Source organism: Protobothrops mucrosquamatus, unplaced genomic scaffold (assembly GCF_001527695.2).
Source record: "Protobothrops mucrosquamatus isolate PMUCROS unplaced genomic scaffold, P.Mucros_1.0 scaffold2791, whole genome shotgun sequence".
Taxonomy (NCBI): domain Eukaryota; kingdom Metazoa; phylum Chordata; class Lepidosauria; order Squamata; family Viperidae; genus Protobothrops; species Protobothrops mucrosquamatus.
Window position 1 is genome coordinate 11,039 of NW_015388828.1, and position 18,373 is coordinate 29,411.

General features: G+C 45.1%; 1 protein-coding gene across 1 annotated transcript; it reads right to left on the minus strand.

The window, feature by feature from the left end:
• Nucleotides 1–353: 353 nt before the first annotated feature.
• Nucleotides 354–16,935, minus strand: PCMTD2 (protein-L-isoaspartate (D-aspartate) O-methyltransferase domain containing 2). Its single transcript, XM_015825754.1, has 5 exons — nt 16,629–16,935; nt 9,862–9,964; nt 8,192–8,363; nt 6,398–6,521; nt 354–900 (listed from the first exon to the last, which is right to left on the minus strand). Exons 1-5 carry the CDS (start codon nt 16,933–16,935, stop codon nt 521–523), a joined length of 1,086 nt encoding a protein of 361 aa, XP_015681240.1. The 3' UTR covers nt 354–520.
• Between the last annotated feature and the right edge of the window lie 1,438 nt (nt 16,936–18,373).

Consider the following 18,373-nt stretch of genomic DNA (forward strand, 5'->3'; position numbering starts at 1 on the left):
CGGCTCAAATTCAACTCATTTTCTGTTTTGCAGGGCCCGATCCACACCTTTGGGTTCCTGCCAAACTGATTGGCTTCCTGGAGGAGAGGAACAAGCAGACGAGCAAACAAACAAACAAACAAACGGTTGAGATATTCACAGGTATTTCAGCAAACGTGTGATTTTTTCCCCCTTCTTTATAGGGTTTGTTTTGGGTGTTTTGTTTTGTTTTTTTGTTTACCGGCATGAAACCCTCACTTCCGTCAGACACGGGACCAGCTTGCCACACACCCTTCTGCTTAGGACAAAACTGGAGCGCACAAATCAAGGAAAAGGATCTGGGGGGTAAAAAAAAAAAAAAAAAAAAAGGGCTATCCCATTTTAAATTCCTGGCAGCCTGTGTTCCCCAGTTTAGCTCACCCCGCGGCGGGTGGTTGTGTTTAAAAGGCAAGCAAGTGGTGTTGTGTTTTGTCAGCCCTCCTGAGTGTTTTATTGTCCTGCCTCCCTCCCTGGCCAACAAGCTCTTGCTCCCAACAGGCTCCTATTTTTCTCTATAATAAAGCAGGTAATATTTCAACGGGTCGGGAAGAGGCAGGCCGAGAATTTTTTCCCTCAAGGTGTTTGTCGGCGGGTCGGGCTTCAGTTCCGGAATAGATTTCTCCACCTCTTCCCGGCAATCTTCCTCCAATTCCTCACAATTATTATCCTCCAACGGGTTGGAGATCCGGCTTGCAAAGACCTCTTTGTCCAAGAAGACAATGGTTTCCATGCGGCGGTGCCGGACACGGCGTCGTTTAAACCTCGGCGGGTTTCGGAGGCCGTTTCCGTTCTTGCTGGCTCTTTCTTGGTGGATCAGCTTTTTAATGGTGCTGCGGATGGCAATCCGAGCCAGGTCCTGCAGGCTGCGAACCACCACAGGGGCTGGAGAGGGGAAAGAGGAGAAGGGAACAGGTGGGGGAATCTGCATTCGGAGCCAGGAATTATACCTGGCTCAGGGTAGGAGAGACTACACTGATGGGAGAGAATATTTGTGGCTCAGGATTGAACGGATGGGTCCTTGGTATTCTCTGAGCTTGGTGGGGTTTTTTGCCGATGTTTCATTAGCAAGCTAACAGAATAACAGAATTGGAAGAGACCTCGTGGGTCTGACCCCTGCTCAAGCAGGAGATCCTATACCCGTGGTGGCGAACCTATGCCACAGGTGGCACGCAGAGCCCTCTCTGTGGGCACATGCGCCGTTGCCCCAGTCCTAGGCCTTCAGCTGGGTTTTATAAAACCTTTTCGCTTTAGGCCTCCGCCGCCGTGTGCAAAAAAAACAAAACAAAAACGGTTCAATCAATCAATCAATCATTTTCAACTTCTTGCGGGGAAAAAAAAAGCTCTCGCAAAGTTGGAATTGATTGATTGAACTTTTTAGTCCCACCCAGTCTGCCGTTACCACTGCAGCCACACCCCCCCAATGGGCCACACCCCCCCAATGGGCCACACCCACCCGGCACCCGCCGATGCATAAGCAGGTTTTGGGTTGCAGTTTGGGCACTCGGTCTCTAAAAGGTTCGCCATCACTGAGCTAAGGTGTTATGGTTATTGGACTTTCTTGCTTATATGAACTTGGATGTTTGTTTGCAGATGTTTCATCACCCAAGTAGGTAAGATCATCAGTGCTAGTGGAGTGATGCTGATGATGTTATCTAGTGGGATCATGAACATCTGCAAAAAAACAATGAAGCTCAGAAACCACTAAGGACTCCCTCCTCCTCCTCCTCCTCCTCTCCACACCCCACACTCTCTTCTAGCACTGAAGATGTTACCTCATGAAACATCTACAAACTAACATTCAAGCTCAGAGAACACCAAGGATCCCACAGTCCCGTCGTCGTCCTCCTCCTCCTCCTCCTCTCCGCACCCCACATTCCCTTCTAGCACTAGTGCTGTTACCTAGTGTGGTCATGAAACATCTGCAACAAAACAACCAAGCTCAGAGAGCACCAAGGACCCCACAGTTCAACTCTGAGCAACACAAACAGCAGTTTGGGCACTCGGTCTCTAAAAGGTTCGCCATCACTGTCCTATACCATTCCTATACCGGAGTCATTCGATACAACACGGGCGAGAAATAAATTTCCGCAATAAATAAATCAAAATAAATTCTGGACAAATAGCCGTCCAATCTCCTCTTAAAAACCTCCAGGGATGGAGCACCCACAACTTCTGAAGGCAAGCCGTACCACTGATTGATTGTTCTCACTGTAACATTATCAGCACTAGAAGGAAGAGGGGATGCTCCCTCTTTATATACAAAGTATCTGTACCCGGCCACGCGTTGCTGTGGCTCTCGTTCACTCAGCCAACAGATGGCGCTGTTTTTCAAAAAAAAGCATGTTTTTACCTGTCACAGGTGTGACATCTATATAATAGTAGGTACATAAAAACACGCGCGTATTCGAATGCAGCGTTGTGTCAAAATTTCAAAGCAATCGGTGAAGAACTTTCGGAGATTTAAGATTTTGAACAAACGAACATTTACATTTTTATTTATATAGATGAGTTGTGACAAGCCTAATCAAGGAGCTATCAAGAACATTCCCACCACTTGTACATATGCAGGGAACGAACCACCAAGCTCAGAGAGGACCAAGGACCTCACAATCTTCCTCCTCCTCCTCTGCAAACTCCACTCCCTTCTGGCACTGATGACGTTACCTAGTTGGGTCATGAAACGTCTGCAAGAAAACCACCAAGCTCCGGGAGCACCAAGGACTCCGCGGAAATTAAACCAATCAAAAAGGTACAGCAATCTGATCAAGGAGCTGGGGGGCCACTTGGAGAAATCTACCATATGTCGGGCAAGAGCAGAGAGCTGATTGGTCTGTACGTTGTCTTCCAACGCAAAGCGGGAGGAGATGAGATCCCCTGAGCGACCAGAATGGCCACAACATCAACAAGTTAATAATAATAATAATAATAATAATAATAATAATAATAGATTGAGGTTCATGTCTAATTAATAATAATTGACTGAGGTTCATGTCTAATTATTATTATTATTATTGACTGAGGTTCACATCTAAATAATAATAATAATAATAATAATAATAATAATAATAATAATAATAATAATAATAATAATAATAATAATAATAATAATAAAGTTGGAAAGCACCTTGGAGGTCTTCTAGTCCAACCCCCTGCTCAGGCAGGAAACCCTAAAGCAGGGGTAGGCAACCTTGGCTCTTTTATGACTCGTGGACTTCAACTCCCAGAATTCCTGAGCCAGCATGACTCAGCTTGGAAACCTCTCCCTTTCCCCTCAGCGTGGCTGGCTCAGGAATTCTGGGAGTTGAAGTCCACCAGTCACAAAAGAGCCAAGGTTGCCTACCCCTGCCCTATACCATTTCGGACAAATGGCTGTCCAGTCTCTCCTTAAAAACTTCCAGTGTTGGAGCATTCACAACTTCTGGAGGCAGGTCGAGTTATTGTAGTATAATAACGGTTGTCACGTTAACCTTACCATCTTCCCGGGCTTCCTGCTGTCTGAAATTGGCACAGTCCTAAATAGATTAATAGGTATCACTTCGGTGGGAAGGTAACAGCGCTCGGCAAAGTCATGCTGACCACTTGACCGTGGAAGTGTCTTTGGACAGTGCCGGCTGCATGGCCTTGAAATGGAGATGAGCAGCGCCCCCTAGAGGCCGACGGAGTTAAAATCTGCAGGGACTCCGAATCGGGTTTCAGACTAAAGGCTTCCTTTGGTATCCCAATTGCCCAGCAGCATGTTAAGCAAATAGCCAAGGCGTTCCTTTCCATGGGCATTCCCTATTTGTGTGCTTGCTTACTCTCTTGTCGTCTCTTCCTTTTTGATAAGCAAACACTGATTTCCCCTTTTGCTAACGCCTGAAGGCAGGACAAGAAGCAACGGGTGAAAACTCATCAAGGAGAGAAGCAACCTAGAACTAAGGAGAAACTTCCTGACAGTGAGAACAATTAACCAGTGGAACAACCTGCCTCCAGAAGCGGTGAATGCTCCAACACTGGAAGTTTTTAAGAAGAGACTGGACAGCCATTTGTCCGAAATGGTATAGGGTTTCCTGCCTGAGCAGGGGGTTGGACTAGATGATCTCCAAGGTACCTTCCAACTTTTTTATTTTTTATTTTTATTATTATTATTATTATTATTATTATTATTATTATTATTATTATTATTATTATTATTATTATTATTATTATTATTATTATTATTATTATTATTCCAGAACAGAGGTGAGGCTTCCAAAGAGTGAGCGGGTGGAGAAAAGGGGCTATAAGATTTATACCTTTCTCCCAGCTCCCTCGTGTCTCAAGTTCGGGAACGTGAACCTTCCCCGCCATTAGGGCTCACTCCGGCTGATGGGGCTTATATCCTCCTGATGTTGCAAGCATTTAATAATAATAATAATAGTAAAGTTGGAAGGGACCTTGAAGGTCATCTAGTCCAACCCCCTGCTCAGGCAGGAAACCCTATACCATTTCAGACAAATGGCTGTCCAGTCTCTTCTTAAAAACCTCCAATGTTGGAGCATTCACCGCTTCTGGAGGCAGGTTGTTCCACTGGTTAATTGTTCTAACTGTCAGGAAGTTTCTCCTTAGTTCTAGGTTGCTTCTCTCCTTGATGAGTTTCCATCCGTTGCTTCTTGTCCTGCCTTCAGGGGCTTTGGAGAACGGCTTGACTCCCTCTTCTTTGGGGCAGCCCCTGAGATACTGGAAGGCTGCTATCATGTCCCCCCTCGTCCTTCTCTTCATTAAACTAGACACACCCAATTCCAGCAACCGTTCCTTATATGCCTTAGCCTCCAGTCCCCTAATCATCTTTGTTGCTCTTCTCTGTACTCTTTCTAGAGTCTCAACATCTTTTTTACATCGCGGTGACCAAAACTGGATGCAGTATTCCAAGTGTGGCCTTACTAAGGCATTGTAAAGTGGTATTAACACTTCACGTGATCTTGATTCTATCCTTCTGTTAATGCAGCCCAGCACTGTGTTGGCCTTTTTGGCAGCTGCAGCACACGGCTGGCTCATATTTAGGTGATTGTCCACTAGGTAAATTGATTTACGGGCAATTTCGTGATAAACCCCTTTTCAAGATTTACTACAAGCTCAGGCTTCTCTCTTGGGGTCCTCCTTCTTTGGTATACCTACTGGAAATTCTAAACCAAGTGCTGACATGCAGATTGATGGAAAGCGGGGTTAAACTGGCTCACGCTTGGTCTGGTAAAGAATCTGAATCAAGCTCTCTCTTCATGGTGGAGTTCCTGGGGTGGAGGGGAAGAGGGCCCATTGCTTTCATTCCTCTTAGTCCAGAGGTCCCCAACCTTTTGGGCACCAGGGACCGGTTCCATGGAGAGGGGTTTTTCCGTGGACCGGAGGGAGCGTGGTTTCGTGTGCTGCCTACATCTCGCGGATGGGGCTTTGCTTGTTTGTGCGGCCCGGTTGCTGGCATGCCGTGGCCCGGCACTGGTCCACGGACCGGGGGTTGGGGACCCCCGTCTTAGCCTATTTCTTTGGGGCATGGTAAAAAGAGTAGAGACCCTGGTTCCAGGTGAGCTAAACAATCCCGCCCATTATAGCAATGGAAAAAGTGGTACTTATTTATGTACTTGTTTATAACCTGTCTTTATTATTTTTTTATAAATAACTCAAGGCAGCCAACTTTCCTAATACTCCTCCCTCCTCCTATTTTTCCCACAAGCCTGTGAGGTGGGTTAGGCTGAGAGGAAGCGGGCCAAGGTCACCCAGAGGGCTTTCATGCCTGCGACGGGACTAGAATTCAAAGTCTTCTGGAATTTACCCCAAATCCTCCAGCTGCCTTTCATGTCTAAGGCGGGATTAGAACTCAAGAGTCTCCTGATGATTGGCCCAAAGACACCCAGCTGCCTTTCATGTCTAAGGCGGGACTAGAACTCACTTTCTCCTAGTTTCTAGGCTTAAGCCAGTGATGGCGAACCTTTTAGAGACCGAGTGCCCAAACTGCAACCCAAAACCCACTTATGTTTCGTCGGGTGCCGAGTGGGCGTGGCCCATTGGGTGGGTGTGGATCATGGGGTGGGCGTGGCTGTGGTGGGACTAAAAAGTTAAATCAATCAATTCCAACTTTGCGAGATCTTTTTTTTTTCCCGCGAGAAGTTGAAATTGACTGATTGATTGAACCTTTTTTTTTTTTTTTGCACATGGCGGCGGAGACCTAAAGTGAAAAGGTTTTATAAAACCCAGCTGAAGGCCTAGGACTGGGGCGACGGCGCGCGTGTCCACAGAGAGGGTTCTGCGTGCCACCTGTGGCACGCGTGCCATAGCTTCGCCCCCACGGGCTTAAGCACTAGACCCAATCTTCAAAATGGGACGAAGGGACAAATAAAGAGAGGCGGGGGAGACGTGGCTGACTTACGCAAATGAACCAGTCTTGACTTTCCTGAATCTGAATGGTTGGGTTGGATTAGAGGAGCAAAAGAAACAGCCAAGATTTTCTTGGTCTCCCAGGCGGAAAGGCCTGTCCGAGTAATCTTGGTCAGCTGCATGGAAAGACAAAAACAGAAGATGAAACGGGTGCGACAGCAGAAATCACGGAACACCCCTCCCACCCCACCCCTTCTCTGCTCGTTTCTTGCTCTCAAAGTGTACAAATACATAACACACATTTAAAACATACTATATACAACATATGTATAGACCTACACCCTTACATATAAGTCACATATAAATATTATTCACTGTCCATCTGGAATACATAACGGAAAGAGGGAGCTTTAGAGTTCACAAGGTTGATACTGTGTGGAGCGAAACGGTGACTGGATCGGGATGTTCTGCCTTGGATACCACGGAGCCCCCTCCTCCCAGAAGGTAACAAGGAAAACAGGTCGTGGAGAGGGTGTGTAGTGTCTGTCCCAGACAATCTTGTGGACCTTGCTCAAGCATCGCTTATGTCCTGGATGGAAGGGAAGGAACAGCCAATGATCTTTTCTGCTGTCCTCACCACTCTCTGCACTGCCTTCCTGTCTGAAGCAGGGATGCTTCCGAACCAGATTGTGATGCTGTATGACAGGAGGCTCTCGATCGTCCCTCCGTAGAAAGTGGGAAGGACAGGGGAAGGAAGCTGTGCTTTTCTCATGTGACGCAGAAAATGCAGGCCCATTTTCTTTATAATTGAATGCATAATCTACACTTAAAACTGAGCCGGATCCCACAAAGACTGAAAGATGATGGAAAGGCACCTATCTGCTGATCAACCTGAAAATAGTGATTTGGCCACAGAGGTCAAAGAGTGGGTACAAAATTCTATTATACAAACCTGAGATGTGTTTAATTTTGCTGGAGCCTTGCCTTAAAACAAAGCACAACCTCCCAATTCAATATTTCAACCCGAGATCCTCTGAACCAAAATATTCTGCAGAAAGTGGGAAGGACGGGGGAAGGAAGATGTGCTTTTCTCACCGCGACAGTTTACTGACCGTTCAAAGTTAAAACAGCACTGAAAAAAGCAACTTATGGCCACTTAACGACCATCGCAGCATCCCCAGAGTCACATAATCAAAATTCGGGCACTTGGCAACCATCTTGTATTTATAACGGTTGCAGCGTCCCAGGATCGCCATTTACGACCTTCCCAGCTGGCTTCGGACAAGCAGGTCAGTGGAGATGCCAGATTCACTTAACAACTGCTTGGCTTAACAACGGGAAATCCTGGTTCCAAGTTGAGGACTACCTGTATTGCACTATACAATTTATACTGTACCTCAGGGGTCCTCAACCCCCGGTCCGTGGATCGGCACCGGTCCGCAACATACCAGCAACCGGGCCGCACAAACAAGGAAAGCCCCATCCGCGAGATGCAGACACAAGAGCACACACCCCTTCCAGTCCGCGGAAAAACCTTTCTCCATGGCACTGGTCCCTGGTGCCCAAAAGGTTGGGGACCTCTGTTGTACCTCATTCCTATTCTGAACAATTGTCTCCCCCCTATCAAACAAGAGGTCCAATAATTTCAGCTTCATCTCACTCTCTCTCTCTCTCCCTCTCCCAGTTGGCTTCCTCCTTTTCCGGATCTCCTGCTCTGTTGTCCCCCAGCCATCTCAGATCTATTTGACCTCCCTCTCATTTGTTTCTTGGCAGGCAACTCTTTACGGGATTTATAGAACCCAAATGGTGTCGGAGACAATAAAGGCGCCCAGCCCCACCGGCCAACCTTTTCCTCCAGGGGCATGACGAGAATCCCGCCGACTTTCAGCAAGTTCTTCATGTAATCTTCGTGCTCTCTTTGGACGCCGGCTCCGCAGTAGACGCGGTCGTATTGAGAGGAGTCTGGAGAGATTTCTAAGCAGTTTCCAGAGACAAAGGAAGGCTCACAGAATTCAAACCTCAGAAAGAAAGAAGGAAGGAAGGTGGGTTGTGAATGAGACTTCAACGCGGCAGGGGAATTCAACAGGGAGAGCAGTTTATTTTCGTTCAGATTTTTTTTTTTTACCCCACCTATTGTAAATAACTCAAGTCGGCGAACAGACTTAATACTCCTTTCTTCTCCTGTGTTTCGCCAACAACAACCCTGTGAGGTGGGGCGGGCTCAGAGAGAGGGGCTGGCCCACAGTCATCCAGCTGGCTTTTCATGCCTAAGGTGGGACTAGAACTCACACTTGCCTAGTGATCAGTCCAAGGTCACCCAGCCAGCTTTCATGCCTAAGATGGGACTAGAACTCCCAGTCTCCTGGTGAGTGGCTCAAGGCCACCCACCAGGCTTTTCGTGCCTAAGGGGGGACTAGAACTCACTCTCTCCTAGTGATTGGCCCATAGTCACCCAGCCAGCATTCATGCCTAAGGTGGGACTAGAACTCAGAGTCTCCTGGTGAGTGGCTCAAGGTCACCCACCTAGCTTTCATGCCTAAAGTGGACTAGAACTCACACTCTCCTAGTGATCGGCCCAGTTATCCAGCCAGCATTCATGCCTAAGACGGGACTAGAACTCCCAGTCTCCTGGTGAGTGGCCCAAGGTCACCCACCTGGCTTTCATGCCTAAGGTGGGATTAGAACTCACTGTCTCCTGGTGATGGGCCCAAAGTCACCCAGCCAGCTTTCATGCCTAAGACGGAACTAGAACTCCCAGTTTCCTGGTGAGTGGCTCAAGGCCACCCACCTGGTTTTCATGCCTAAGGTGGGACTAGAACTCACAGTCTCCTAGTGATCGGCCCATAGTTATCCAGCCAGCATTCATGCCTAAGACGGGACTAGAACTCACAGTCTCCTGGTTTCTAGCGTGATGCCTTAGTGACTATATCAAACTGGTTCATTTGCAACATACACAGGGTTAGATTATGGGCTGGTAAGGTACGACCCTTCAGATAGTTTGGATAGTAACTCACCCAGCCCTGCCCTGGACTGTCCTTGAACGCCGCAAGACTACCCATAACCTGCAGTGCTCATCTTATCATTGACCTCTCTTTACGGTGCTATTATTTCCAGAACTGTTATAATTGGCCCTCTCCAAAAGACCTTGGCCAGCTTACAACATCCCATATATAATAACCGCAGCTTATAACATCCCACATATAATAACCACCCAGACAAAAACAGCCATAACAGTAAAAAGGAAAAAATAAACTTAAACATACCATTAAACCCAAGCTTGGGAGCAAAGCCAGATCTTAATCTTTCAGAACCCAAAGTGTGTGTGTGTGTGTGTGTGTGTGTGTGTATGGGGTATGCTTAGTTGGGTTGCTGAACAAGTGGCTGCTGAATGAGGACCACTTGTATTTGGTCTTGGATTCACTTCCTTCTAGAACTAGAAATTACCATCTGAAGAGTAGGACTTTTTTTTTTTGGAAAATCCGCTTGGATGCAAACTAAGGGACCCTCTCGTCTTACTTGTCAAAGCTGTCACTCGTTCTGATGAAGAAGTCCAGTTTCTGCTTGGCGTATTCTATAACGTCAGCGTGAAGTTCTACGCCATGGTTTATTCCAAAGGGACCTGGATGTGTAAAGAGTGCAAAGAGACAGTTATAAAAGGCGGGAAAAACACAGACTCAGGTCAACGAGTTCCCCTCCAGCTTGAAAAACAAACGAAGGCAGAGTTACTGCAACTCACTGGCCTATAACGGGCAGCTGCTTATTGAAAGGTGCACGTAAACCAATTCTTTTAGTTTTACCAACGAGTAGAATTGAACTGTAGTGTGGATGAAAAGCATACGGGTAAGTCGTCTATGGAGCGCCTGAATTTTGATCACGTAATTGTGGGGCAGGGGTCTTCAAACTTGGCCACTTTAAGACTTGTGGACTTCAACTCCCAGAATTCCTCAGCCAGCCAGGGCTGGCTGAGGAATTCTGGGAGTTGAAGTCCACAAGTCTTAAAGTGGCCAAGTTTGAAGACCCCGGTTGTGGGGTTACTGCAATCGTCGTAAGCGCGAGGACTGGCTCTAAGTCATTTCCCCCCCCAGTGCCATTGTAACTTCAAAGAGTTGTTAAACAAATGGTTACACATTGAGGACTGCCTGTGTAGAACAACTAAAAGGATGCAGAAAAATTCTTTGCCTTTCACTGGGAAAACCAAACAAGCAGTGAAGAAATGGAAGAAGACGACATATAGGGGGGGGGGGGAATAGACAGATGCAGGAAATATAATTTTGATTTTTAAAGGAACTATTTATAGCATCTGAGTTTCAGGCCTTTTGGGTGCACAGGTAATTCTCAACTTGCAGTCCGGGTTTAGGGACCGTTCATTTAGCGGCCATTCAAAGTTACAACAGCCCTGAGAAAAGTGATGGTGAGAGAAAAATCTTCATCAGGGTCCAGTCCAAGCTGGGAATAAACAACATGGAGACTGCTTTAGAAAGAAGGTTGCAGTTTATTGAAGAGGAGAGCCAGACAGAAAGACGGCTCTGAGAAAAAACTGACCACATGTAGTAGGGAGTGGTGGGTTTTTATACCTTCTTGGGCTTTTGTCTGGAGTTGTTCCTGTGGCATGAACTTTGACCCACGGTCATGTGATCAAAATTCAGACACTTGGCAACTGGCTCATAGTTATGACGGCTGCAGTGTCCCGGGGTCACGTGATCCCCTTTTTACGACTTTCTGACAAGCGAAGTTCCTGAGGAAGCAGGATTCACTTAACATGTTATTAACTTAACAACGGCAGTGATTCACTTAACAACCGTGGCAAGAGATGTCGTAAAATGGGGCAACATTCACTTAACAAATGTTTCCCTTAGCAACGGAGATCTGAGGCTCAATCGCGATTGTAAGTCGAGGACTTACCCCTATTCACCTTATTTTCAGTTTCCTAGAATATTTATAAAGGTCCTTAATGTTCTTCTAGAAACTCTTCTTTTAAAGTACCATTTACGGATGTGATGTTATACACAAGAGGTAGCAGGAAGTGGCTTTTAATTGTTGGACTTTTAGAAGCGGCTTTTCTCTCTTTATTTTTTTTTCTCCCTTTGCTAACCCTGAACAGAGAGACTGAAACTTGTCGGCTCTTGTGGTGCAGCACAGACAACATTCTTAGGTTTCGAATTTGCTATTCTTCCCAAACCTTCGTAATAACCTCTGCAGATGTCTGTGGGCTGGGAGGATCCAGACCGGCTGTGCTGTGCTGACGTACAAAATAGGGCAAAACAACAATTAAGGACTCAGGCGAGGAATTACTGCAATTTTTCTCCGCAGAAGGTATCAAATTAGGGGACTCAATCTCACAACCCCAAATCCAACTCGTTACCTTTTCGGAACCTACTAAACTAGGGTAACATCTTGAATCTACAGAACGAACATCTGCTAAGATGTTTCAGGGAAATTAAACGAGACAGCCAGGCACCTAACTAACACAATGGCTGTGATTCCCTCCTTTCCATAATAAGCGAAGAAAATGCTGTACTTATGCAACGTGGAAAAACTCGTTTTAGCCTAGCTTGGCCCTAGCCTGTGAAAGGAACTTAAAACCATAAAAAGCATACATGCACATACCATACATTTATATTCACAGAGTAATAATAATAATAATAATAATAATAATAATAATAATAATAATAATAATAATAATAATAATAATAATAATAATAATAATAATAATAATAATAATGAAGTTGGAAGGGATCTTGGAGGTCATCTAGTCCAACCCCCTCCTCAGGCAGGAAACCTCATACCATTTCGGACAAATGGCTATCCAGTCTCTTCTTAAAAACTTCCAGTATTGGAGCATTCACCACTTCTGGAGGCAGGTTGTTCCACTGGTTAATTGTTCTAACTGTCAGGAAGTTTCTCCTTAGTTCTAGGTTGCTTTTCTCCTTGATTAGTTTCCATCCGTTGCTTCTTATCCTGCCTTCAGGCGCTTTGGAGAATAGCTTGACTCCCTCTTCTTTGGGGCAGTCCCTAAGATACTGGAACACTGCTATCATGTCCCCCCTCATCCTTCTCTTCATTAAACTAGACACACCCAATTCCAGCAATCGTTCCTTATATGTTTTAGCCTCCAGTCCCCTGATCATCTTTGCTGCTCTTCTCTGCCCTCTTTCTAGACCAGGGGTGTCAAACTCAATTTCATTGAGGGCCGCATCAGCATTGTGGTTGCCCTCCGGGGGCCGGGTGGGTGTGGCCAGGGTGGGTGCGGCCTACTGGGTGGGCGTGGATGGAGTGGGTGTGGCTTACTGGCTGGGCGTGGCCACTCTACATCGTTCGCGTCAAGGGTGCCTGTGGGGGCCTGGGCAGGAGTGGGACAGATCTGAGGGTCTCTGGCAGAAGGGGGTGGGACCGGGGCAAGTGCCAAGGCATGGTCCACTGGAGGAGCCAAGACTGAATGCATTTCAGCATAGATGGCCACCACAAAATTGTACATTGGCTCCCGGCCGGCCTGGGCCAGGGCCAAGGCAGCGGGGGCCGTTCCCTTACTGTTTCCAGGATGGCTTCGCGGGCCACATGAAACCACTTCGCAGGCTGCATCCGGCCCCCGGGCCTTGTGTTTGGCATGTCTGGATTAGATGAGCTCCAAGGTCCCTTCCAACTCTTGTTATTCTTTGATTCTTAAGGCTCTCCTGCTTGAGCAGCGGGTTGGATTAGATGACCTCCAAGGTGCCTTCCAACTCTTGTCATCCCATGATTCCGTGAACAACATTTTAAGAAGTGTGACACAGTGGAGACGGCTGAACCGAGCTGCAAGGTTCTCATAGATCCTCATAAAAAATAAGCAATGTTAAAACCAAGAAATAGACCAACAAACACTTTAGTAGCAGAGGACCCCAATTCGAAGCCAGCTAGGAAATATTCTCTGTCTAATAGTTATTTTGGGGACCTAAAATCCATTTTCCTTTGGGGAAAAAAGAAGTTCCTGCAGCCTTTCCTAGCTCCTCGGAGGACGAGGGCTTTCGAGAACCATAAAATACTTTTACGGTGAGTTTAGAGAGCTATAAAATTACAGGGTGCTAACAGCTCGCCTGCAGGATACTAATCCAACATAGCGCTGAGCCCTCGTTTTGTTTCAAAATGGGTGGAAGGTCACAGAGAGACTGGTGTGCATGCTGGAAAAATCCCTGGTTTAAACTGACAAATTGAAACTTGGCAGAGTTGATGCGACGGTGCACAAGAACAACAGAGGCAGAAAAACTGCAATTCCCCCCCCCCACACACAGCCTCTCCATAGATATGCAACAAAAGACTCTTCCTCGTTTCACTCGTTTTGTGGAAATAAGCAATAATACTTAATAATAATAATAATAATAATAATAATAATAATAATAATAATAATAATAATAATAATAATAGTAAAGTTGGAAGGGACATTGGAGGTCATCTAGTCCAACCCCCTGCTCAGGCAGGAAACCCTATACCAGTGGTTCTCAACCTTTTTAATGCCGTGACCCCCAACCGGTCGTAAGTCAAGGACTAAACCGGTCGTAAGTCGAGGACTAAACCGGTCGTAAGTCAAGGACTACCCAACCGGTCGTAAGTCGAGGACTTTCCCTGCCCGGGAGTGCTGCGCATGCGTGGTTCCGCCCCCTGCGTCGGCCAAGGCGTAGCTGGCAAGCGGCAGAGACGGAGCAGGCCGACCACCAGCTGGCCCAGCCCAAGGGAGGTAAGGCACCCGCCGGAAAAGGGGAAAAAAATGGCAGACCAAAAAAAAATGGCGGACAGCCTTGCTTGGCGACCCCCATGAAATGGTCGATCGACCCCAAATGGGGTCGCGACCCATAGGTTGAGAACCGCTGCCCTATACCATTTCGGACAAATGGCTGTCCAGTCTCTTCTTAAAAACTTCCAGTGTTGGAGCATTCACCGCTTCTGGAGGCAGGTTGTTCCACTGGTTAATTGCCTCCTGCACTCAATATTACAGGTAGTCCTCGGCTTACGACCACAACCGAGCCCCACATTTATGTTGCTAAGTGAAAACGGTTGTTAAGTGAGTTTTGCCTCATTTTGTTTTTTGTTTTGTTTTTTAGAAAATTTTATTGATTTTCTGGTTTTACATTTAAATATTTGAAAAGCAACGTGGTGGCTGAGTTGGTCCATAATTCAATAACATACAAATATCCTTAGTACAGATCACAAACTACTACGTTAAACATTTCCTCTCTCTTTTCCCCTTGGTGTTTACTATCTCACCTTTAAATTAATACAATTCTTCTTATATCGATTTAATACAAATAGCTTTCTTGCATTTATCAATCGTTTTTAGTTTACACATATCCTAGTTATTTTAACTTTCAATCTTTTTAGAGTTTAGACAATCGGTGTCCTGGTAAGTTTTCCCCAATTTTTAGTTTCCCATTCATATTTAAATTTAACGTTTGATATTTATAATTTCCAAGTTTTAAATAACCCCCAATTCCCTTTATCACAATCCATCACGAGATCTAATGTTATATCAGCTAATTAATAATACAATATAATATTCTCATTTTCTAGTAATTTCCAAATGTCTTAAATTTAATAACCAAATTTTCTCTTATTTCAACATTTAATGCTTCCTCTCTTTTTTGCCTCATTTTACGACCTTTGTTGCCACATTTGTTAAGGGAATCACTGCAGTTGTTAAGTTAATAACATGGTTGTTAAATGAATCTGGCTTCCCCATTGACTTTGCTTGTCAGAAGGTCGCAAAAGGGAAGCACAACTGTCATAAATATGAGTCAGTTGCCAAGCAACTGAACTTTTGATCACGTGACCGTGGGGATGCTGCAACGGTCCTAAATGCAAAAAACGGTCCTAAGTCACTTTTTATAGTAACTCTGAATGGTCACTAAAAGAACTGTTGTAAGTTGAGAACTACCCGTATTAATGTACAGAAGAAAAGGATATTAGTGGTGGTGCAGTGCTTAGAATGCAGGCTGACTCTGCCGACTGCCAGCGGTTCGATCCTGACCGGCTCAAGGTTGACTCAGCCTTCCATCTTTCCGAGGTCGATAAAATGAGGACCCAGATTGTTGGAGGTAATAAGCGGTCTCTATAAAACTGCTTAGAGAGGGCTGTAAAGCACCATGAAGGAGTATATAAGTCTAAATCAGGGGTGCCAAACTCGCCGTGTCACAGGACGTGTCGCAACTTTTTCCCCCCTTGCCAGAGCTGGGGTGTGTGTGCGGCTTCCACATGATGTATCCGGCCCACAGGCCGGCAGTTTGACGCCCCTGGTCTAAGTGATCATGATCATGATGATCATGATAACCTTTATTGTCATTTTTTATTGTGGGCACAATGGCCCACATTAAAAATGAAAGTTAGTTGCTTGCTTTCAAAGTGTACACATACATAACACACATTTAAAACATACTATATACAACATATGTATAGACCTACACCCTTACATATAAGTAAGTAACAGCTTAGCCCCAGAAATCGTGGACACTCCATCTCTGGAAGTTTTTAAAAAGAGACTGGACAATCACCTGTCTGAAATGGTATAGGGGGCTGGACTAGAAGACCTCCAAGTCCCCTTCCTGTTCTGTTCTGTTCTGTTCTATTCTATTCTATTCTATTCCTACTCTATTCTACTCTACTCTATTCTCATCACCATCCTCAAATATTCTATTCTATTCTATTCTATTCTATTACCTGTTTATTCTATTCTATTCTATTCTATTCTATTACCTGTTTATTCTATTCTATTACCTGTTTATTCTATTCTATTACCTGTTTATTCTATTCTATTCTATTCTATTCTATTCTATTCTATTCTATTCTATTCTATTCTATTCTATTCTATTACCTGTTTATTCTCTTCTCTTCTCTTCTCTTCTCTTCTATTCCTATTTCTATTCTATTCCTACTCTATTCTACTCTACTCTCATCACCATCCTCATATATTCTAATTCTATTCTATTCTACAATCTGTTTATTCTATTCTATTCTATTCTATTCTATTCTATTCCCCATTCCATATTCTATTCTATTCTATTCTATTCTATTCTATTCTATTCTATTCTATTCTATTCTATTCTATTCATCAAAAATGAAATTTAGTTGCCCACTCTCAGAAATTTAGTTGCCCACACATACATGACACACACCTAAAACAGACTATGTACAACATATCTATAGACCCACAGCCCTCCATATACATAGCAAATAAATATTAAATACTGTCCATCTTTGCATTCATGAGTCAAGAAGCAGGATTTGTGGGAGAAATTTGGTAAAAATGCACGACAACTTACCCAAGATGAGCCCGACCATGGAGCTCAGGTAACCGGTGCCGCTGCCTAGGTTCAAGAAGGAAAGTCCGGGCTGAAGATCCAAGGCTTCCATGACCTCGGAGTAAATGCAGGGGGCAGACAGATGGATGTTCCCATGTTTCCAGGCCAAATCTTTGTAGGCGTTCTCCTTGAATTCCTCCAGGTAATAGTCGGCCCTGTCAACAGCCCTGAAGGCCTGTTCCACCAGCTCCGACCGAATGTACTGAGCCTCCTTCAGGTTATCGATTAACTCGTCGTTGTCTTCTCCGGCGCTCACGGCCCCTCCCATGGTCCTCACAAGGGTTCAAAAAAATCACCTCTGGATTACAGAAGGAACAGAAAAAAAGCATTATTAGCCACCATTCAGAGAAAGAGTTGAGGAAAGACTCATGGGCATATACAGGCAGTCCCTGACTGACAACAGTTCATTTAGTGACCGTTTGTTATCAGATCAGTAGGAAATAGTTTCTCTGAAGGTGGCCAAACTCTGCTATGCTGTATGTAAAATTAAGCCAGGGGTAGGCAACCTTGGCTCTTTTATGACTCGTGGACTTCAACTCCCAGAATTCCTGAGCCAGCCATGCTGAGGGGAGAGGGAGAAGTTTCCAAGCTGAGCCATGCTGGCTCAGGAATTCTGGGAGTTGAAGTCCACGAGTCATGAAAGGGCCACAGATCCCCCATGCTGGCTCAGGAATTCTGGGAGTTGAAGTCCACGAGTAATAAAAGAGCCAAGGTTGAGGACCCCTGATATAGGGGAGGGGTAGGCAACCTTGACTCTTTTATGACTCGTGGACTTCAACTCCCAGAATTCCTGAGCCAGCCATGCTGAGGGGAGAGGGAGAGGTTTCCAAGCTAAGCCATGCTGGCTCAGGAATTCTGGGAGTTGAAGTCCACGAGTCATAAAAGAGCCAAGGTAGCCTACCCTGGATTAGGGGGTAGGCAACCTTGGCTCTTTTATGACTCATGGACTTCAACTCCCAGAATTCCTGAGCCAGCCACACTGAGGGAAAAGGGAGAGGTTTCCAAGCTGAGCCATGTTCGCTCAGGAATTCTGGGAGTTGAAGTCCACGAGACATAAAAGAGCCAAGGTTGCCTACCCCGAATTAGGCTAACTGCCCATTGTTAAACAGGCACCGATTGCAATATGTTAGCCTTTATCGGTGTTTTATTTTTATTTTTTGACTATTATTATGGTTGTTTTCAATGCTTTTATTTGCTGATCTGTGATCGTAATGAAAATTGATTGGCCATTTGAAGTTACAACGGCGTTGAAAAAAGAGATTTACAACTATTTTTCACCCTTAACGCCCATTCAGCATCCCCAGGGTCATGTGATCAAAATTCAGACGCTTGGTCACTGACTCATATTTATGACGGTTGCGTGTCCTGGCATCATGTGACGATCCCCTTTTGTGACCTTTTGACAAGCCAAGTTAATGGGGAAGCCAGATTCACTTAGCAACCGTGTTATTAATTTAACAACTGCAGTAATTCACTTAACAACTGTGGCAAGCCAAGTCATAAAAAGAGGCAAAACTCACTTAACCAATGTCTCGCTTAGCAACAGAAATTTTGGGCTTAACTGTGGTCATAAATTGAGGACTACCTGTATATACAAAGCACACACAGAAACCTTGTTAATTAATCTCTCTCTCTTTTTTTTAAGTTTTACTGATTTTCTAATTGTCTACTTTTTGTTAATTAATCTCTTTCTCACCAGAGATTTT